Source organism: Cannabis sativa, chromosome 8 (assembly GCF_029168945.1).
Source record: "Cannabis sativa cultivar Pink pepper isolate KNU-18-1 chromosome 8, ASM2916894v1, whole genome shotgun sequence".
NCBI lineage: Eukaryota > Viridiplantae > Streptophyta > Magnoliopsida > Rosales > Cannabaceae > Cannabis > Cannabis sativa.
This window is the reverse complement of record NC_083608.1, coordinates 34,530,653-34,553,269: the sequence shown is the minus strand read 5'-3', so window position 1 is coordinate 34,553,269 and position 22,617 is coordinate 34,530,653. Positions and strand designations below refer to the sequence as shown.

Here is a 22,617-nt window from a genome sequence, read left to right as displayed (position 1 = left end):
AAAATAAATTATCATTTACTAACTCAAAAAAGAGAAAATAGAAAAAAAAAAAAAAAAGTATGAAGTCGTAACAACAAATTTCATGAAAAAAAAAATAATGTAGTAGTATAAAAAGATAAATCAGGTTGTCAAAACTAAGTAGAAAAAATTTGCAATACAAAAACGTATTGATGAGTTGATATTGTTTAGTATGTTGCAATTAATTAGGTTATTATTTTGTTGTTTTCTAGTTATCTTTTTGTTGTTTTATATTTATTTTTATGTTGTTTTGTTAAGTTGTTTTAGAATTATTTTTAAGTTGTTTTTTATATTTTACTAAAACATAGTATCTTTGTAACTTTAAAACTTTAATACAATATTTTTAAAAATTTAGTACGGTAAAAATGTAAAAAAAAAAAAAAATATTACAATAAAAATATAAAAAATGACTAAAAAAAATTAGTATTTTTATAAAATCTCCATAATTATAATGTACTTACTAAAAAGTGTTGTTAAAAATAGTAATTACTACATAATACTATTTTACTATGTAATTACTAATGTTTTTTCCAAATATAATAACAAAAAATTATACATAATTACCTCGCCTTATAAATAAAAATTATGCGCAAAGAAATGAAAACTAATTTGACTCACACCCATACATATATAGTTACTCCACACTAAAGCCTATCTTGGCGAAGGGTTTATATCAGTATCCACGTTGAGACTATTCATTGTTTTTGGTAAAGGGTCATCCTTGTCGATTGCTAATGACAAACACTCGTTCAATTCCATTACAACTTGAGTCATTGTTGGCCTTTCACTGGAATTTAGACTTACACAAGCTGTAGCTATTTCCACATATTTCCATGCAGAGTTGACTTGGAACTCTCCTTGTAGCCTTGGATCAACAATGCTCTCAATTTCTCCCTTTCCAACCATAAATTCAACCCATTGTGATACATGAATGTTCTCATTATCACTGTCTCTTGCAAGAACAGGCCGACTTGTAATGATCTCTAACAGAACTACTCCAAAACTGAAAATATCACTCTTTTCGTTTAACCAATTTGATTGGAAGTACCTATTTTACATGAAAAAGCAAAAACCAAATTGATAAGTTAAAGATACATGAGAATTACTAATACACAAGTGTAAGTATTATGTGTTCACATGCAAAAAGAACTTACTCAGGATCAAGATAACCAGGAGTGCCAGCAACTACAGTTGACACATGAGTTCCACCTTCAATTGGAAAAGCTCTTGAGAGTCCAAAATCAGCAAGTTTTGCTTCGAATTTTTCATTCAACAAGATGTTGGGAGTTTTCACATCCCTGTGGATGATTGGGGGCTTACAACCATGGTGCAGATACTCTAAGCCTGTCATTTTCACCAAACTCAACCACACAATTAATTTCAACAAAATTTATATATACACACATTATGTACTATTTATATACACAACTAACCTTGTGCTGCATCCACTGCGATTTTTAGTCTATCCTCCCAACTTAAAATACAAGTGTTTTTTTCTGCAAACCAAAATATTTAAAATATATAGTTTGATCCCTTCACTTGTTTTTTAATGGACTTGAAAAGGAATGTCTTTTATTGTTGATTTGAAATAGCAATATGAGAGTGCACTTTAGTGCAGTATGAAAAAAATGTGAACCTGAGAGATGTTGTTTCAGGTTTCCATTAGCCATGTACTCGTAGATAAGCCCCATACAGTTGTCTTCAATGCAATATCCAATGAGACTAGTCAGGTTTCTGTGATGAACTCTCATTAGAAGTAAAACCTGTAAATTGAACTCCGTAAATTCACCACCAAATAACACACAAATCTAAAATAAGTTAAAACCATATAGGTCATTCGATTAATAAAAACCTGTCTAAAAGGTGTGAGAACATATGAATGCTGTTAAAGAAAAGTACTAGGATTTTGATTTGAACTAGCACTGATCAGTTCTAGATAACTATACGAGTAAACAAAGTGTGTGTAATGGTTCCTCTTAATTTAGTAGATTGACCAAGAAAAATTGTCACATTGGAGTTAACTAAATTAAAGTACCAAATCCAAACCAATTAAGTAGTTGTGTATGTTTTGAATTCTTGTTTTAATTATACCTCTGATCGAAACTCCTTGTAGCCTTGTTCTGATACATCAGAGAGCATCTTGATAGCCACTTGATTGTCATTTAAGTAGCCGTAATAAACAGGTCCGAATCCTCCTTTTCCAATGACTTTCTCAAAGTTGTTTGTTATAGTTGTGATCTCAGAATAAGTAAATTGATGTTTTTTGCGCTCCAATTCTGACCCAATGTTGTTCATTGCTTTGTACTTGTCTGTTCCAATAATTTTTATATTTATATATAAGTTGAAGAATTAAGTTCAATATTACATGGTTGCATTATACATATAGAATGATATAAGATTTTACCTATTTTTCTTCTTTTTATCAGTCTCCATCCGATAAAGAGTGCAACTAGAAGAACAAACAGAGATGCGACTGATACTATAATAGCAACATTATAGTTTTTATGCTTCTCTTGTTTATAGCATGAAACTATGGAACAGAGATGTGGGTTTCCAGTAACACTTGAATAAAACACAGTTCACCACAAATCCATATCAAAATTGAGTTGGGATGAAAAATAATAATAATTTATAACATAATTGTATAATGTATTCGTGTCATTTTTTTACCTTAGTAATAGTGAACCATTATTGGATCTTTCAATGAGGTTGACTGGAACTGAACCTGTCAGATTGTTTCCTCTCAAGTCTCTGAATCATATAAGAAACTATAAGTTAAAATAAATAGTACTAGCAAGGAGAGGGGTCACTGCAAAGGTCATTATGTGATAATGTAAAGCTAGAAAAGCTTACAAAAAGCTTAAGGATTGTAATTTGGAAAGAAAATCAGGTACGGTTCCAGTTAAACTATTGTTTGATAAATCCCTGAAATGATCAACCATGTACATTTTTAGTAATAAGGAGTCTTAAATTGAAACCAATATTGACATTATAATGATTAAAGACAGAGCAGAGTCAGATATGGACTTACAAGAACTGTATCATAGTAAGATCTGTTATATAAGAAGGTATCTTCCCAGTCAATCCACTTGAAGATAAGTTCCTAATAAGTAATTAATTTGAATGATCAATTGAAAAGCTTTAAAATTTATATCTGATTTGAAATAATTATACTAGCTAATTCATTAGGTGAAGAAATTTAACTTACAAGGATATGATTCTAACGGGATCTTTGCCATTATAGCTGCAATTAAGACCATCCCATGTGTAAGTTTTTGGAGCACATGGGTCCCCTTGCCAGTTTTTACTCACTCCATACTTTGACTTGATATTCATCATAGCACCAACTATTATTTTGTACATAAAACATAATAATAAAAATGAAAATGAGAAAGAATGAAAAGTATAACTACCATTGCACAACCCATATATATTCATTTATATACATACCATCTTGGTCATGTGTTTGTGACTCTGAAAAATTCTGAACAATATAAACCTCTAAGGCATTGAGGATAGGCTGGTGAGTGGATGTCTTGGTTTGTTCGAGATCGTACTCGATTTTGTCTCCGCTGATAGGAGACTGACTATATACAGTAGTAGTATACAAGTAGTTAAGAGACGTAGGCATAACATCACCATTAAAATACTCCCCATTTTGATAAATGTAGAATTCTCTGGACTCATTTGGTTGCAGCTTTTGCAGCTCAGCAAAGTACATGTACACATAGTATTGTGCGGTTGGATTCTCAGGCTTCAAGTAGAATGAAAAATAAGGACTTGTCACATTTTCAGGAGACATGGCGGTTGCCATGACACTTGATGGTGGGTTGAAAGACTGTTGGGTATACTTAGAGTCTATTGCCAACGATGTGCTTAAAACTTTTCGATCTGGGAAATTAAAGGGCTGCCATATTCGATCATATACATCTTCTTTGTATCTTGAAAAATGAAAATCAGATAGTGATTAGAGACTAGAAGTCACCATATTACTACAAAACATATATTATCATCATACCTACCTCTCCAAATGGTTTCTAAGTTCAATTAACAAATTTTATTAATAAAAAATTTAAACCAAAATGTTGTTTCCGATTTCAAATTGGAGTATCATATCATATGAGTATTATTTTATTTTATTTTTATATTGGGGGATTGGAGATTCAAAATTGGGATTGTTCTTTATAAAGATAGGTACGAAACTACTAACTACGTGTTGGAATTCTACCAACTCTAATCTCAAACGCCCTGCACACTTAAACATCGTTTGGGCCCACTTTATGTCTTTTGGCCCCACTTTATGTATATTTTTTCTTCAAATCAGAAAGAAACAAAAAATAATTAAAAAAAAAGATAGTAGCGTGGCTTAGCAAAAGCTACATTAGTTATGTTTGACTTTGAAAATTATTGCTCTGATAAATCAGAAATAGTGCAGCAAAAAAACAAGAACAAATAGCATAAAAGTGTTCAAACAGTAAGTAAAGAAAAACACCAAAGATTATAGAGGCTCAACTCCCTATTGTAGTGAGTCTAATTCTCTAGCCTGAACTCCATATCTTTGACTCAGATTCTTGCACTAAAACGAATGAAAGTTTGAACTTTACAACTCTAAGGCTACTTGAAACAACTCCCTCAAACACCTCTGCACAAACAGAGTAAAACAGCTCTCTAAGGCATTCTCTCTCACAATAATTCAGCTCTTTCAGTTCTCTCTCTAAACTTACAAAATTATGTCACAAAAAACTCCCTCAGCAAAAGAACTAGAAGTCTTTAAATAGACTTACTACCAATACAAACTCAACAACATAAAAGAATAAGAAACAAGAATGCTAATAACCAACTTAACAGACTTCCATTTATGATACCACAAACAAAGTTCAAAATAGTTAATTGCATGCATACAAAATGTTTACTATAACTACAATAACATGTATGACATGCTTAACGATATGGACAAAATCAGTGTCCCTACCATTGAAATTTCTCTCTCTCTCTCTCTCTCTCTCTCTCTCTCTCTCTCTCTCTCTCTCTCTCTCTCTCTCTCTCTCTCTCTCTCTCTCTCTCTCTCTCTCTCTCTCTCTCTCTCTCTCTCTCTCTCTCTCTCTCTTTATTGTATGGATGTTAATATAAGATATAGCAATTACCTGATGTATGAATTACTTTTTGAGCCTACATCATATCGTCGATATAGGACTGCAGCTTGAGCAGGGGTATACGTAGAATTACTCAAAGGCCTCAGCTCCAAAGCCGAAATGAAAGGTGTGCCATGGCCTGTATTCACTACACACACAAATATGTAATCTGAACTTGGAATATATATAATCTCCTTGGTCGCAGTTATAGATGCATTGTCTAGTTTCACAGTCCCCCATTTGTTAGTTCCAAGGTACAAATCGAACCCTGGCACTATCATTTTTCCATCATAATTTCCGTACAAGAATCTTGCTCTTATCAAATACTTGTTCCCTTTCCCATCTGCTGGTCTTAGGGTGTAGCAATTTTTGTGGCCTTGGGGAAAACTTCTCAGTGTTGAAAATTGCTGCTCGAGAGTGTCAGAATGGTGCTCAAGTGATATAGTACTGCTTACACCAACTTGGTTTTCTATAAATCCTAAGTCTGAAACATAGATTAAGCCGGTTGCTTTGTCGGTGTATGTCGAGTTTTCTGGTATTCCACAATCTATACTGATGAAGCCTAATGCAAATCATAATAATTAAAAAAAAAAACAAAACAAGTGGTGGGATTTTTAAATTAATTGTTGTTTCCTAATGTGCATTATATTTTATGATTCATACAATTAGAATATGATTTAGAAATTATTTCATATGTACATATGTTACATGTAATGTTACCTGATTGAGTTTGAGCATGAACAAGAACTGTGAGAGCTAGAATACTACAAATGTAAACAAAGAGAAAATGCTTTAACATTATCGTCATATCATATATCCAGTGGTATTTCTATCTGTAAGAGTAGAATGAAGGCATAATTAACAATTGGCCTCTATATATGGTAATAATACAAGTTTTGTTAATGCTTCAGGAGCTGTACTCCTAAGGTTACTGACTTTTTTATTTAAAAAAGAAATGGTCTGTGCAAGTATAGTAAAGCATTTATATTTATATATGTCCACTTGTTCTTGTAAATTTAGTTATGAATTGAACAAAAATTCAGCCATGTGATCAAAATGAACCAATATGAGTCAACACCAAGCAATTAAGCAATCAAGCAATTAAGCAATTAGGCTAATAATTCAACAATTTACGCCACACAAAAAATTGACTTAGGAATTCGAAATTAAGAGATTATTTAAAGGCCTCTAAACGAAAAATGATAACACTTAAATGTGATATGTTATGTGATATGTTGATATTAGTGTAATTTAATATTGCATATATTTTTATTTAATAAATAAAATTAAAAACTGTTAAGCACTCCCAACATATCGATGTGATGTTAGTTACTTTAAAGTACCCAATAATAATACTTCTTAGGGCCCGTTTGGTTGGAGGTAATGAAAGCAATGGAATAGGAATAGGAATAAGAATAGGAATGGTAATGGAATGGAATAAGAATAGGAATAGGATTAGGTTGTTTGGTTAGATTTATGGAATCAATAATTGAATACAATTCTTATGTTTGGTTGACTATATAATGGAATGGAATGGAATAAATTAATTTTGAACAAAAATACTATTATTTTTAAAACATGATTAAAAAATTAAATTAAATATATTCAACTTGTATATATATTTTTTTTAAAAAAAAAATTGATTTATATTTTTTTTTTTAAAAAAAAAACTAATATGTATTAAAAAAAAATTAATATTTATTTAAAAAAATTAATATATATAAATTTATATTTATTGAATTTACTATAAAATATTACTTCTTTAAAAAAAACCTAACATATATTTTCTTAAAAAAACTATATAATCACATAAAAACTTGTTCAAAAGTATAAGTATTCATGTCCAATTCCCATATTTATGCTCAAAATAATTGTTTGCAAAATTATGAGCATAACACATTACACCAGATCCAAAAGATTATAATTTGTATACTACTGAATGTCAAAGGCAATATATATTGTCCTGCAAATTATTTTAGACCAAAGTGAATAACCATGATCTTTCTAACTCTTTCCCGAGCTGTGTACTAAAGAGAGCCATCAATCAGAAGTCTCGCCCATTCATCCTTCTCATCATCTGGGACACTGAAAAAGTAAGAAACCAGAGCATTATCTTGCATAATCATGCGAGGTACCTTATGACGTTGAGTTGTAGTAAGTGTAGTGGTCCTTTCTAACTCTTTCCCGAGCTGCATATGCTTTTCATTCAAGTCTTCACCAATAGCTTTACTCAAACGAATAGAAGCTTTTTCAATTACCTCTGCGAGAATAGAAGCTGATTGTGTAAGTGCATTTGAAAGTTCTTCATGATTTGCAGCTTTCCTTTTCTTCTTTGAAGACCCATCTGATTGAGTGTGAGATTGAGCACCTCTTGTTGCATCTGAAACAGACATAGATTCCACTTCATCCACATTATTAGCATTGCTAAAATCATCTTCTCCAAGTGTAGTGTTTTCCTTTTCAGCTTCAAGTTCTTCAACAACATCTGTTACAGTCTCTGCATGTTTTCCAGTTGCACGATCTTTGCCAAAAACTGCACACAAGTCGTCATACCAAGGGAATGACTTGATCTTGAATGGGGCTGCTTCCTTATGACTCTGCATGTATACAAAATAAAAACCAATAAATCACACTGCATAACCTATCTTTTACTTCACATATCTCTAAAGTATACATACCAAAGTATTCTATAAGAAGTTCCAAACATTATGCCAAGTTAAAAAGTTTAACATTTTTAAAGCACTAGTTAAAAATATATATATATACTGTAATATTCATACACAATGAAGTCCTAAATGACAGAGATAAGAAACACCCTATTTAATAATTATACTTAATTTGCCAAGACTGAAATATTCATACACAATGAAGTCCTAAATATTCATACAATCCATTGTATCAAATATATGTATGTATATATAAATAAAAGTAAATGTGAAACTCAATATTCTTTGTGAACACCCAGCTCCTACATTTTTCCTTTAAGGGGCAGTAGAGCAAGATATCATTGTGAAAAATAAAAATAAGAAACCAATATTTTTCCAATATTTGAAGTTGAATGGAACTAATAATTGCACTACAGCTGCATAGCTATAGAAAGTTAGGAACCTTCTTACTCTCTTTTCTCATTTTGTTTTCCTAAAATACCAATATCATAATAATAAGCATATTATCCCAACAAGATCCACTTCATTACATATGATTTTATAAACAAGTAACTTTGAGTTTGATTCAATAATTAAAATGGGATTCAGTTTCAAACCATGAGCACTCAAATCGAGCCCATTCTAGGCTTAGCCCATGAATCTCACATTATGTAATGTCAAACACCACTACCACTCAGTTGATTAAACTTTTGTTAAAAGACCTTACCTCGAGTTAAAGCAACAAAAGTAAATATTAAAATTAAATAGACATCTTGAGGGAATAAGAAAATCAGATGATTAAACATTAGTGTACATCGAAAAGAAAAACACAAAAAATAAAATTGGATACATTTCATTAATGTCAACAACATAAGACTTCAAACAGTGTGGACCACAAAAATACATGTAGTTCAATTTTTTGAATAATTTAACACAGTGGCTCAAATCTCCTAAACTGTCAATGTCCAAAACAACCAACTATAAACATAATCACTGCGGCAAATGACCATATACTATACTTAAAATACTTGGAGCAGTACGAGAGAGCAAAAGTCAAGTCCAATATACCATACTTAAAAAAAAAAAAAACAGGAGTGAGATTTCATTATACCAGATGTGGGCACTGGGCAACACAAACAGCAAATAATACCAGATATCCCAAATCTGCAGTTAACACATAATGCAAAGCTATTTCATAAATGCTTTTATTCACCCTCTCAAACGAGATATACTACTAAAACTATGTGAGATTGAAGAATTGTGAAAACTGCAGCGTGAAGATAAATAACTAAAGACTGAAACTATCAGTAAATAAATCCAAACCCAATCTCACTTTAAGTTTAAGTTTGCATCTTTACTGTTGGAAATTCAATCCAAATCCAATCTCAAATCCCTAAATAAATCAAAAAGTACAGCCACAAAAATAAGAACATGTTATAATAATACAATTCGAACAAACTTAAAGGAAGTAAAACAATAAATAAAAGATATATACACCGAACTACAGAGATTCACACTTCATCTAAAATAAGTTGGAGTGTATTCCTTTCTTCTAAACTCCCAACAATATAATGAATGATTAACTCACTTAGCACTATGATTTTATAAACAAGTAACTTTGAGTTTGATTCTATAATTAAAATGGGAAATTTAATTGCCATACACCACTTTACAGCAGCTTTGAGAGCAAGTCCTTCAGCATAAGTTGAGTCAAAAGCCCTTTGGGGCAGGAATAGCCAAAACAACAACAACATTATCATTCTCATCATTTACTACAGTTCCCAATCCCAGCTTGTTATTTATGTTTGTTTTTTAATGTTAGTTTGTCATATAGAAACTTTGCTACAGATTCTTATATAAGTCAAACCAATGAGACAACAAAGTATTAAAGCAAACCACTAAACCAGCGCACCCATTAGTGCTGTTACATGTTTTTATGGCATAATAATCGCAATTGTCTCTGTAAATTTTGTCAATGAATGTGAAGCAAAAATCAAGCTCTGTGACAGAATGATTTAGTTCATAATGTAATTATTTATAATGACCGAAGAGAATGAGAATGATTTAGAACAGATTCACACATTCATACACAAAACAACAAGAATAGATTCAAAATCACCAAACCAGAGAATGAAGAGAGAGAGAGAGAGAGAGAGAGAGAGAGAGAGAGAGAGAGAGAGAGAGAGAGAGAGAGAGAGAGAGAGAATTACCTCCGGCAACGCTACCACCAATCAAGGAAGCCCGACACTTGCAGAGTGAGCATGAACGAAGAAGACAGTCACAACAATGGCAGCAGATTAATCTTTAATTTGTTAGGGTTAGGGTTTGTTGGGCTTGGACCATGGCTAGTAGAAGAGAGATATAATTTGTTGATATGCCAAAGTGTGGAATGGAATTATAATTCCACCAAATGAAAAATGGAAAAGCAATTCCGTTAGTTTGGGGAATTGCATTACTATGGAATTATTTTCCAAAATTGGTATTTTTCAACCAAACAAAAGAATCAAGCCCATTAGTATTCCATTCCATTCTTTTCTGGCCCATTACTATCAACCAAACGGGCCCTTATAGAATGATCGTGAACCTGCTGTTATATATTTTTATTTATGGTTAGTTTGTCAATTAAATATTAAATGAGTTTTGCTTGTATTATCTAGCATTATCATTGGTGAAGTTTTGTAAATAATTAACAATATTTTATAAAAATAGTTATGTTAAAATGTATTATTATTGGATAATAGTGGTATTTAGTACTTTTTATAAAAATAGCGTCTTACAATTAAGTTAGTGATATAATCTAACAGTTATTTCATTAAGTTATATAATATTCGATACTTAATTATACCAATAGTAGTATGACATCAAAAAGAGTACTAATAATACTTTTTAACAATTCTTTATGTTAAATTATTACTCAAGTGGTGCCTTTTAGCAATAATAAGTGTAGGTATATAATACGGAAAATTGATTATATTTATTTTGAGAATATTGTTATTGGACACCAGTAGTACTTAGCACCTTTAGACATATCCCCTTATGATTGCCTAGCAATACTCCCTAAAAGTTTATTACATTTATTTGAATCAATAGCGATAATAATACATAAGAAAGTACTAGGCATAACTCATATCTTTTAGCATTTCTCTTATTTTGAGAAAAAAAACTAAATAAAGTAATTACTAGTAATTAATTCAAGTTTAAAGATCTAGTCGATGCTAATAACGATTCGACGACTTTTTTTAGAGTAGCGATTAAGTGCTAGGACTATTCTTAATTTATGTATACTAATTAATTAACCAAACGAGAAGTCTTGCCAGCTGGCATGTGTGATAGGTTCTCTCTAGGTTTCGAAGGTTTCTTTCTGCGATTGCTACAGACTTCAGCGATTGGGTTTATCGTTCGTCTTTTTGCGTTTTTCTCTGCGTTTTGTTACAGGTTCATGCGACTGGGTTGTTCTGCGATTTCATTGGTGGATCACGGTGTAGAGGGTGTAGTTTATTCTCGTCGTTTCTTATTAGATTACAGAGGCTTCAGAGGTTTGTATCGGTCTTGATCTCTCTCAGTTTTCTGGGGTTGTTTTTTCTGGTTTTAATGGCTTCGACTAGCACGGCCATGGAGGATATGGATGACTAGTATGGTCATATCGAGTTGGACGACGAGGAAGAGTGTGGGTTCGAGATTGAGGATGACGTTGAGGAGGCAATTCTGGTGGACGATCGTTGGTGTTTGGTGGGGAGGTTTTTGAATGCGCGATTGTTGGATTTCGAAGCCATGAAACATACGTTGGCTGGGTTGTGGAAACCGGGTAAAGGATTGTTTGTTAAGGAACTGGGGTCGAATCTTTTTCTATTTCAGTTTTACCATGAGATCGATATTAAGCGTGTTATTAATGGCAGTCCTTGGACTTTCAATTGGCTACTATTGATATTTGGTAGAGTTCCACGAGGTGGAGACCCGAAGGCTGTAAAGCTTAATCAACTTGATATGTGGGTGCAGATTCATGGTCTTTCTACGGGGTTTATGACGGAGAAGATTGTCTCTACAGCTGCTAACTACATTGGATCATTTGTTGAATCAGATCCTAAGAACTATAATGGTCTTTGGCGGGATTATCTCCGCGTCAGAGTGACGGTGAATATTGATGTCCCATTGAAACGACGAATGAAGCTTAAGAAAACGGGTGGTGAGTGGTTTTATGCCAATTTTAAATATGAATTTGCTTCGACGTTGTTGCGATATTTTTGCACACGCAAGTGTACGTATCGTTTAAAGTAGTAGACTCACTGGGAGTGAGGTCGATCCCACAGGGAGTGTAGTTAAGTACGTTAAAATTAAACTTTTACTTCTATTTGGTTAAATAAAAAATAAAGAAAGAATTAAGAATAAGAAACTAGTAAGAAACAATTATACAAGAAAATTTAAAGTTAATAAAAACTAGGGTGTCGATTTCAATTGTTTCTATTGAATATGGTCTAATATGATTATTTCCCTAATATTAATTCCAATGCAATAGCAGGTTTACTAAGGTAATTTATAGTCTTCTCAGATATATAAACCTCAATTACATGCAAACTTTCTACTCTCGTGATAAATTTAACATGCAACAGGCATTAAACACAGAAACCCTATAAGCTATCTAAACCATATAGGTACTCTCGTCCTATATCGAAATTCAGTTCTATTCTACTATAGCATATTTGACACTCACTTCTCAGATCTCGCATCAAAATCATAGACAGTTAATTGGTGATCAAGCAATTAAAAGTAATTAAGCACAAATAAAATAGAATACATAGAAATTAGGGGGAAAATTAATCATATTAAAACCATAAACAATGTTAAACAATATCCATCTAACCCTAATTAAAGTGTTTAGCTACACATGTTCATGAGAGCACAATCACACATATTAACTTTAAGAAAAGAGATAAAAATAGAGAAGAGAAGAATGCTGAAAACCCTCTGAAGAATGCCTCCAATATTGCAGTTGATCTCTCCACTTTCCATCTGTATTCTCTCTGTTTTTCTCTCTAAAATTGCTTGATGAAATCAACTCCCTTCTTCCCTTTATATAGGCATTGAAGGCCTAAAAATATGGAAAAAACGCAATATTTAAATTCCCACTCGAATTTAAATTTTTGGGAAACCTCAAACGAGATATTTTTTTCTGCTGCGTCGACTGATAGTATTTGGACCATAACTCTCTCAATATTGCTCGGAATTGAACGATTCAAGATGTTCCGGAAAGATAAAAGAGAGATCTAGAACTTTTATGTTTTGACTTTTTCCAAAATCTAATCAGAAAACCGTCGAATTCAGGCTTGAAGTTTCGGCTTCCACAATTTTCTCTATAAAAAATATCATGATATTTTTTATCTTTTTCCCATCTTTTTCTCTGATATTTTTCTAATCTTCTTCTATTTTAAATCTGTAAAAATAAAAGATAACAAGCGTAAAAATGCTCCAAACACGATTAAAACTTAATTAAAAATATACTAAACTTAATCTAAAATTAATACTAAAAATAACTTAACAAATTCCCCCAAACTAAGCTTTTACTCGTCCTCGAGTAAAACATTAAACAAGTCAATCTCCAAAACATGAGTAATTTTCAAGTAGGTTCAATAATATGATTATGAAAAAATTCACTTATACATACAATCCAGAATTTCAGTTCAATTACACCCTTGACATATTTCAATTTATTTTCATTTAGCTCATCAAACCATAGAATGCAATTAACTAACAATTAAACCACTTTATGTATGCCAATTACAATCATCAATCTACTAACCAAAAATTCCATATGCTTGCAATACTTACTATTCTCCACTAATATAGATTAATGCACAACCAAGAATCAGAAGGTCTTTCTAGGCTTGTAATGTTAGGCTTAGGGTAAAGGTAGTTGAAATAGTCATTTAGGCTTTACTATACCATAAGCTTCTCCAATCATGTCACCCACAATATTTTTCACACAATCCCAATACCCTTTTTTCTAATTACATGAGAGATATATTCTTCAACAAGGGTGCAACAACTTTATATTTATCTTTTTTTTTTCTAGATTTGACACTAGTTGTCAGATTTTTCTTTCTTTTCTCCTTTTTTTCAAGTTGTTGTCAATCAATTTTTTTTTTTTTTTATATTCTCTCAATTTTCACACTTTTTCCACACACATACAACAAACTTCCCATCCAAATTCCCCCAAACTAAAGATCTACTTATGGTATGATTAGGGTCAAATTGTGGATATTCATGGGTTTATCTTTTTATGCTCAATATGTGTAAAACAAAGAATAGGTTAAGGCTCAAAAAAAGGTAACTATGATAAAAATTACAAGGATGGCTTGAAAGGTACAATCGATCCAAAAAATTGCCTAAATCACTTTCCTAATCATGCATAATTTATTATTTCGCCTCAAATAGCAAGCAAGCAAGTTCTAGAATTTTCCAAACAACTTTCCACATTCCACAATCAACATGCATAAAACAATTCAATTACTAGCAAATTACCTAATATAATTCCATGCTCAAAATTGAAATTAGTCAAGAATGTAATATCACCAAGCACACGGATTTTTCGAAAATAAGTGAACTTTTCAAATCATGCTATCTACCTACTTTTAAATTGGCTCACATTAAGAAAATTGACTCAAAACAATAAAAACTAAAAACTAAAAATTAAAAGACATAAAACTTAAAAAAAACTCAAAATAAAAATTAAGTCACTGCTCCCCCCAAACTAAAGTGACACATTGTCCCCAATGTGACATTAAAGAAAAAGGAAAGGAAACTTACCTGGGTGCCACATCAATAAGCGGTTGACGCCCATAATAAGCGTCATGCAAGACAACTTGAAAATTGTTGTTGTACTTGCCTTCAAGCTTGGCAAGTGATGAGTTTGAATCAAAGTCAGTACCAACAACACAAGACTTTGGATGATGAGCTTGGGGAGAAGCCTTTCGTAGCTCGCAGAGGATGTAATATGGTGTTGATGAAATATATAGATTTATTGGTGGTTTATTAGTCAATATCATTGATGAAGTCGAATCAGTGATGCCATGTTCTTCCTCATCCCCCAATGTCATAGTATCTACTCTTTCATCTAACAAACCTTCTTCTTGTTGCTCACTCTCCACGTGGCTATTCATACCCTCACTTGTGATTTCATATTCAATGAGTTCCTCTTCACAAGGATCTTGATCTTCAATTGTAGGCTCATTATCTTCCTTGTACTCAACTAATGACCCTTCTTCATTGTAGCAATAACTCTCATAACTTTCATCATTGGAATTATTACATTCTGAATCATGAGCCATTGAATTATCACATAAGGATCTCACCATGTCAGTTAAGCGATTAATCTCTCCTGGAAGTGATTGCATAAGTGCTAGTAGTTGTTCTTCTTTTTCAGATTGTTGAGATGAATTTGGGCAATAAGGTGGGTATTGGTGACTCCAACCCTGAAGTGATGGATCCCAATGCCAGTCATAATCAAAATCTGCCATATTATTCAATAGATCGATTACGTCATAGCCTCTCATTAATAGAGGCGCTCCAGTTGCCTCTGCTCCATAATCAACCCAACTTTTTGTTTCATCGTTAAGTCCATTATAAAAGAGCCACGTAAAGCACCCACTTGAGAAAGTGGGATAACATCTCTCTCCATACTCTTTAAATCTCCTCCAAGCAGAATAGAATGGCTCATTGTGTTGTTGGGCAAAATCCTCAAGGTATAGCATCTGGATTTACCTTGCAGGTCAAGCTCATCAATAAAACATTAGTAAAATAAAATAAAACTAAATTAGTACTAAAAAGATAAAAATTTGAAACAACAAAATTAATACTAAAACTAAAAAGAAAAACCAAATTAGAAAAAAATTTAATTTTTAATAATATTAACTATCACTCCCCGGCAACGGCGCCAAAAACTTGTTGCGATATTTTTGCACACGCAAGTGTACGTATCGTTTAAAGTAGTAGACTCACTGGGAGTGAGGTCGATCCCACAGGGAGTGTAGTTAAGTACGTTAAAATTAAACTTTTACTTCTATTTGGTTAAATAAAAAATAAAGAAAGAATTAAGAATAAGAAACTAGTAAGAAACAATTATACAAGAAAATTTAAAGTTAATAAAAACTAGGGTGTCGATTTCAATTGTTTCTATTGAATATGGTCTAATATGATTATTTCCCTAATATTAATTCCAATGCAATAGCAGGTTTACTAAGGTAATTTATAGTCTTCTCAGATATATAAACCTCAATTACATGCAAACTTTCTACTCTCGTGATAAATTTAACATGCAACAGGCATTAAACACAGAAACCCTATAAGCTATCTAAACTATATAGGTACTCTCGTCCTATATCGAAATTCAGTTCTATTCTACTATAGCATATTTGACACTCACTTCTCAGATCTCGCATCAAAATCATAGACAGTTAATTGGTGATCAGGCAATTAAAAGTAATTAAGCACAAATAAAATAGAATACATAGAAATTAGGGGGAAAATTAATCATATTAAAACCATAAACAATGTTAAACAATATCCATCTAACCCTAATTAAAGTGTTTAGCTACACATGTTCATGAGAGCACAATCACACATATTAACTTTAAGAAAAGAGATAAAAATAGAGAAGAGAAGAATGCTGAAAACCCTCTGAAGAATGCCTCCAATATTGCAGTTGATCTCTCCACTTTCCATCTGTATTCTCTCTGTTTTTCTCTCTAAAATTGCTTGATGAAATCAACTCCCTTCTTCCCTTTATATAGGCATTGAAGGCCTAAAAATATGGAAAAAACGCAATATTTAAATTCCCACTCGAATTTAAATTTTTGGGAAACCTCAAACGAGATATTTTTTTCTGCTGCGTCGACTGATAGTATTTGGACCATAACTCTCTCAATATTGCTCGGAATTGAACGATTCAAGATGTTCCGGAAAGATAAAAGAGAGATCTAGAACTTTTATGTTTTGACTTTTTCCAAAATCCAATCAGAAAACCGTCGAATTCAGGCTTGAAGTTTCGGCTTCCACAATTTTCTCTATAAAAAATATCATGATATTTTTTATCTTTTTCCCATCTTTTTCTCTGATATTTTTCTAATCTTCTTCTATTTTAAATCTGTAAAAATAAAAGATAACAAGTGTAAAAATGCTCCAAACACGATTAAAACTTAATTAAAAATATACTAAACTTAATCTAAAATTAATACTAAAAATAACCTAACAGACGTTTTGCTTTATATGTGGTTTGATAGGTCATTCGAAAAACTTTTGTCCAAAGTTATTTGATACACCTGAAGATGAGATTGTTAAACCCTATGGGAGCTTCATGCCTGCGCAACCACGGAGGAAGAACTATTTATTGAGCTCTCAGTATCTGCGTACGGGTACGGAGGCTGATGAGCAATTTAGCCATGCATCCCCGGTGCGACATGAGGAGGAGGACGACCGGCCGGCCATGCAATCTGGGAAGTTACCTTGTTTAGAATTTGAAAATAATCCACAGTCAAAGATGGTTAATGATATTCCTGATTTGGTGGATGATGGGAATATTTCTCTTAATGAGAATGTGAATAATAATGGCAATAAGAATAATGTTTCCAAGTCTAATGCCCATGAAAGAGGAAAGTCGGTTGTGTTTGGAAATCATGTGCCAAGTGGGAGAGGTCAACCCTCTCTCTTCCTCGGTGGAATTATTGGCCCACATGGAGGACAAGGAGGCCGTGGGCTTCCTACTGAGTCCAAAAGAAGGCGCCAACAGGACGGGGTTGGGGGGCCTGAATATGTTGACATGGATGCGGAGGATAGTGCTAATATGGATGTTAATGGACTCTCAAAAAACAAGTTCGAGGTGGGTTCTAGTTTCCAGGCCCACCGGGCATTATGAGTACATTAAGTTGGAATTGTCGTGGGATGGGCAACCCACGAGCGATACAATTCCTATATGATACCGTGGCCCATAGGAAACCAGATTATATCTTTTTATGTGAAACTTTGTGTCGTAAGGATGTGTTGGAGCGAGTTCGAGCTAAGTTGAAGTTTGAAGGTATGTTTGCAGTTGATGCATGTGGTAGGAGCGGGGGAGTTGCTTTACTATGGAGGAATAAGCAAGAGGTCAAAGTGTTGAACTATGCCACAAATTTTGTTGATGTGGAGGTTCGGCCTAATGATGTTGGGGAGTGGCGTCTTACGGGGTTCTATGGGGAGTCTAAGAGAAGCTTGCGTGGGGCTTCTTGGGAGCAACTTCGGACGTTGGCTCATGGAAACACTCTTCCTTGGTGTGTAATTGGTGATATGAACAATGTATTATCTCAGGAGGACAAAAAAGGGGGACATCCCTATCCAAACTGGTTAGTTGATGGCTTTCGAGACACTATTCAAGAGTGTGGGTTAATTGACTTAGACATTGTGGGGCATCGGTTCACTTGGGAGAAAAGTCGTGGCACGGATAACTGGATAGAGGTTCGTTTAGATCGCGCTTTGGTGGCAGAAAGGTGGCTCCAACTGTTCCCACGGGCTAAACTTATTAATCTTGAGGTATCTTCTTCTGATCATTGTCCCATTTTCCTTGATATAGTTCGGCATAACATAGTTTCTGGCAGTCGTAAATTTCGTTTTGAAAACTACTGGCTTCGGGAACCTCTTTGTTATTAAGTGGTAAAGGAGTGTTGGGAGGAGTACAACTTAGCGGGTATTCAAGAAAAGATACAAAGGTGTGGGGAATCTCTCTCGGATTGGGGCAAAGATTACTCGGGTAATTTTGCCTCCCGTATAAAATATTGGAAGAAGGAGGTGAGGCGGTGGAAACAAGGTAGAGATCCTGATGCAATTTCTAAGTATAAAGAAGCTGAGACAGAACTTTTTGAAGTTCTCACTCAGAAGGAGGTGTTTTGGCGTCAACGATCGAAACAATTGTGGCTTCAGGAGGGGGATAAAAATAGCAAATTCTTTCATGCAATGGCTTCTTCTCGGCGCCGTATGAATGCTATTGATAAACTCCAATGTGAAGATGGAAGCTGGGTTGACTGGGATTCGGGATTATTTGATGTCATGTGTTCTTACTTCCAGAATCTGTTTACTAGCTCTAACTGTTCTATGGATGACGTTCTTGATGGGATTTCTGCAACTGTGACTCCACTTCAGAATGACTCTCTCTTGCAACCCTTGACGGATGAAGAAGTGAAAAAGGCTTTATTTCAGATGCACCTAGATAAATCCCCTGGACCCGATGGCATGACTCCGGGATTTTATCAAAAGTGCTAGTCAATTGTGGGTAATGATGTCATCAAATAGGTCCGCTCTTTTTTCTTATTTGGTCAGCTGCCTGCGGGTCTCAATCATACTAATTTAGTGTTGATTCCTAAGAAGAAAAATGCCACTACTATGGGTGATATGCGCCCGATTGCTCTTTGTAATGTCATCTACAAGGTGTGCTCCAAGGTTCTAGCTAATCGACTGAAGCATGTTCTTCCTGCTGTCATTTCAGAAAATCAGAGTGCTTTCATTCTTGGACGTCTTATAACTGATAATATTATGATTTCCTTCGAGGTGATGCAATATCTCAAGCGGAAAAGAGTTGGCAAGGAAGGTTATATGGCTCTTAAGCTTGATATGAGTAAAGCGTACGATCGTGTTGAGTGGTTGTTTCTTAAGAATATAATGCTAAAAATGGGCTTTGATGCACGTGTGGTTGATCTTATTTTGCATTGTGTCTCAACGGTTACTTACACTATTACGCATGGGGGTCGTGAGATGGGGCCGATTGTTCCTGGAAGGGGTATTAGACAAGGTGATCCGCTCTCTCCTTATTTATTTCTTTTGTGTGCTGAAGGATTTTCTTCTCTTATAAAAAGATTTGAAGCTCGGGGGAGTCCTTCATGGTTGCCATGTGTGTAACGGTGCCCCTATAATATCTCATATGTTGTTTGCGGATGATTGCTATATCTATTGTAAGGCTATTGAAAGGGAGGCGCGTAGTGTTCTTCTTCTACTTCAATTATTTGAACAAGCCTCTGGTCAGTGTGTCAATTACTCAAAATCTACTATCTTCTTTAGCCTCAATACAACTTCGGCCTCTAGACAAGAAATGTATCATCTTCTTCGCATGAATGAAGCTCCTGAAAATAGTTTGTATCTTGGCCTTCCTTGTGTTATGGGTCGTAATAAGAATGTTATTCTGGGCTTTTTGAAGGACAAGATGCAGAAAAGAATTCAGAGTTGGGAAGGTCGGTTGCTCTCAAAAGCGGGAAAAGAGGTGTTGATCAAAACAGTGACGCAAGCTCTTCCTACCTATGCTATGTCTGTTTTCTTGCTACCGGTGGAAACTTGTAATAAGTTAGAAGGTATGATGAGCAAATATTGGTGGAGTTCGGGATCCAATCAAAACCGTGGGGTAAGTTGGGTGAGTTGGAAGAAGTTATGCCGTCATAAGCATCATGGGGGGCTTGGCTTTCGACATCTCAGGGATTTCAACTTAGCCATGTTGGGAAAACAAGCTTGGAGGTTAGTTACAAATGATCTTTCTCTTGTTAGCCGGGGTTATAAGGCCCGTTATTATCCTCAAGGTTCTTTTTTGAGTGCTTCTCTTGGGCCGAATCCTAGCTTCATATGGAAGAGTATTTTTGAAACGCAAGCTTTGATTAAAGAGGGCGCCCGTAGGGTGGTTGGTCCAGGTACGAACATTAGTGTTCAATTTGATCCATGGCTTGCAGATGACTCTCAACCGTGGGTTACTTCTTTAGCCAATGGTATGGAGACGTGGACGGTTAATAATCTCATGGTGGTAGGAGAACGGGCTTGGGATCTAGAGGTGGTCTCGGATATATTCAATGATCGAGATAAAGAGATTATCCTTCGAACCAACATTGATCAGGAGACTCCCATAGACACTTGGTATTGGCATAAGGATCTTCATGGTTTCTATACTGTGAGAGAGGCATATCGGTTGTTGCACCATTCGGAGATCACTAATACGAGTGATTTTGAGATTAAGATATGGAAAATTGCATGGAAGCTTCATGTCCCTCCCAAAGTGCACCAACTCATGTGGCGTGCTTTATCTGGCTGTTTGTCTACTAAGGTTCAACTTACTACCAAACATATTCCTCTTGACCAAATTTGTCCTATGTGTAACCAGGTGCGTGAGACTATTTTCCACTTGTTGGTGCAATGCTCTTTTGCACGGTCTTGTTGGCATCTTTCGGTTATAAATTGGAGTCACATGCCTATGGAGTCTTTTTGGGATTGGTTTAGCCACATTCTGCTACAACACTCAACCACGGCCTAGGAAGAATTACTGATGGTTCTTTGGGCGATTTGGTTTGCCCGAAATGAGGTGGTTTGGCGAGACAAATCAATGTCAGCGGCGGAGGTTATTCTATTGGCAAGAGTAGTCCTTAATCAATGGAGAAATGCTCAACAAAGGAGAATGGGGTCTTTACTTGTTCCTACGGGTTCAAGAATGGACTTAGAGCATTGGGTGAAATCGGTTATGAGAAAGATTAAGGTTAATGTCGATGGTGCAATCTTTGCAAATGATAGTCGATTTGGAGCGGCAGGGGTGGCCCGGGATCATCAGGGTCGATTCATTGAAGGCTTCACAGTTTCGCGAGAGGGGTGTGTGGATTCGGCTATGGCCGAATTGGTAGGGGTTAAGGAGGCTTTGAGTTGGATAAAGAGGAAACAATGGGGATCGGTTGTGGTTGAAACCGATTCTTTGGTTGTTGTTCAGGCAATCCAAAGCATGGTGAATATTCCTTCTCCTTTTGGCCTTCAAGTGGCGGCTTGTCGTTCTCTTATGGCCGATTTGTCGTTAGTCACAATTAATTTTGTTAAACGTTCTGTAAATAAAGCTGCACATTGTCTTGCTCGTAGCTCTTGTTTGTATCCAGATCGTATTTTTAGTGAGGATAATGTTCCCGCTGATCTTCTTTCTATTGTAATGGTTGAATCTTCTTATTAATAAAGTTACCATTTTTCCTCAAAAAAAAAAAATTAATTAACCAAACGCTTATACTAATGAGAATTGCTACTATTATTGGCACCTGGTATTCTTTTTGTGTTATACTGTTATTAATATAATTAAGTCTTAGATTTTATATAACTTAAAAAAATAACCTTTAAATAATATTGTTAACTAATCGTTGGCACTACCTATAAAAGATATTGGGCACGTGTAGCAATGTTTTATATTAATGGAGTACAAATAGTAATTGAGTATTAACATAAAGCATTGTTATTGGACACTAATGTTGTCCAACACCTTTTATAAATAGTACTAACGATTAGTTAATGATGTTCTTTAAAAATTATTTTTTTAAGTTATATGAAATTCAATAATTAATTAAATTAATAGCAGTTTGATACACTAACTAATAATAAGACACCTTAGCTAAGTGAGACTTACATGTCAAATTTTTATTATTAGTTTGTTTGTTGTGGGACCCATTTGTTTGCAAATTGTACAATTCACGCGCTCAAACTACTTTCCATTTTGTTTAAAAGAAAAATTACTTTCCATATAATTATTTTATTTAAATGTTTTAGTGGAACAGTAGGGGCACATTGGCATTTGTAATTTTTTTTGTTTTTGATAAGTTTGACATTTGTAATTATTTTTGAAAAAAAAGCTCACAATTCACATTCCCAAATAATAATTTCTTGAAAAATTATCTTATATACTATTTTTTAATTTTTTTTTTTTTCAAATGTATGATTTAGATTTCTAAAGTGGTTTCTTCGGTAGTTTTCATGTGAGTTACTATACGGATTTTGGTTGTGATTTAAGTTGCTCTATTAGTTACAAT

General features: G+C 34.1%; 4 protein-coding genes across 4 annotated transcripts; 2 read left to right on the top strand and 2 right to left on the bottom strand.

Annotated features, from left to right (window-relative positions):
- Positions 1-410: 410 nt before the first annotated feature.
- Positions 411-6,123, bottom strand: LOC115698704 (putative leucine-rich repeat receptor-like serine/threonine-protein kinase At2g19230). Its single transcript, XM_030625848.2, has 13 exons — positions 5,871-6,123; positions 5,163-5,712; positions 3,469-3,959; positions 3,227-3,365; positions 3,050-3,121; positions 2,872-2,943; positions 2,689-2,769; positions 2,423-2,580; positions 2,110-2,327; positions 1,655-1,781; positions 1,452-1,514; positions 1,173-1,362; positions 411-1,066 (listed from the first exon to the last, which is right to left on the bottom strand). Exons 1-13 carry the CDS (start codon positions 5,956-5,958, stop codon positions 670-672), a joined length of 2,646 nt encoding a protein of 881 aa, XP_030481708.2. The 5' UTR covers positions 5,959-6,123; the 3' UTR covers positions 411-669.
- An 844-nt stretch (positions 6,124-6,967) lies between these two features.
- Positions 6,968-10,098, bottom strand: LOC133030278 (uncharacterized). The gene is made up of 3 exons (XM_061102849.1): positions 10,006-10,098; positions 8,907-8,959; positions 6,968-7,747 (listed from the first exon to the last, which is right to left on the bottom strand). Exon 3 carries the CDS (start codon positions 7,541-7,543, stop codon positions 7,178-7,180), a length of 366 nt encoding a protein of 121 aa, XP_060958832.1. The 5' UTR covers positions 7,544-7,747; positions 8,907-8,959; positions 10,006-10,098; the 3' UTR covers positions 6,968-7,177.
- Positions 10,099-11,566: 1,468 nt separating this feature from the next.
- Positions 11,567-19,075, top strand: LOC115704505 (uncharacterized). Its single transcript, XM_061103359.1, has 4 exons — positions 11,567-11,978; positions 17,068-17,663; positions 17,819-18,349; positions 18,476-19,075. The coding sequence occupies exons 1-4, from the start codon at positions 11,567-11,569 to the stop codon at positions 19,073-19,075; spliced, it is 2,139 nt and encodes a 712-aa protein (XP_060959342.1).
- Positions 19,076-21,167: 2,092 nt separating this feature from the next.
- On the top strand, positions 21,168-21,773 carry LOC115700170 (uncharacterized). Its single transcript, XM_030627732.2, has one exon. It carries the CDS (start codon positions 21,168-21,170, stop codon positions 21,771-21,773), a length of 606 nt encoding a protein of 201 aa, XP_030483592.2.
- The last annotated feature ends 844 nt before the right edge of the window (positions 21,774-22,617 follow it).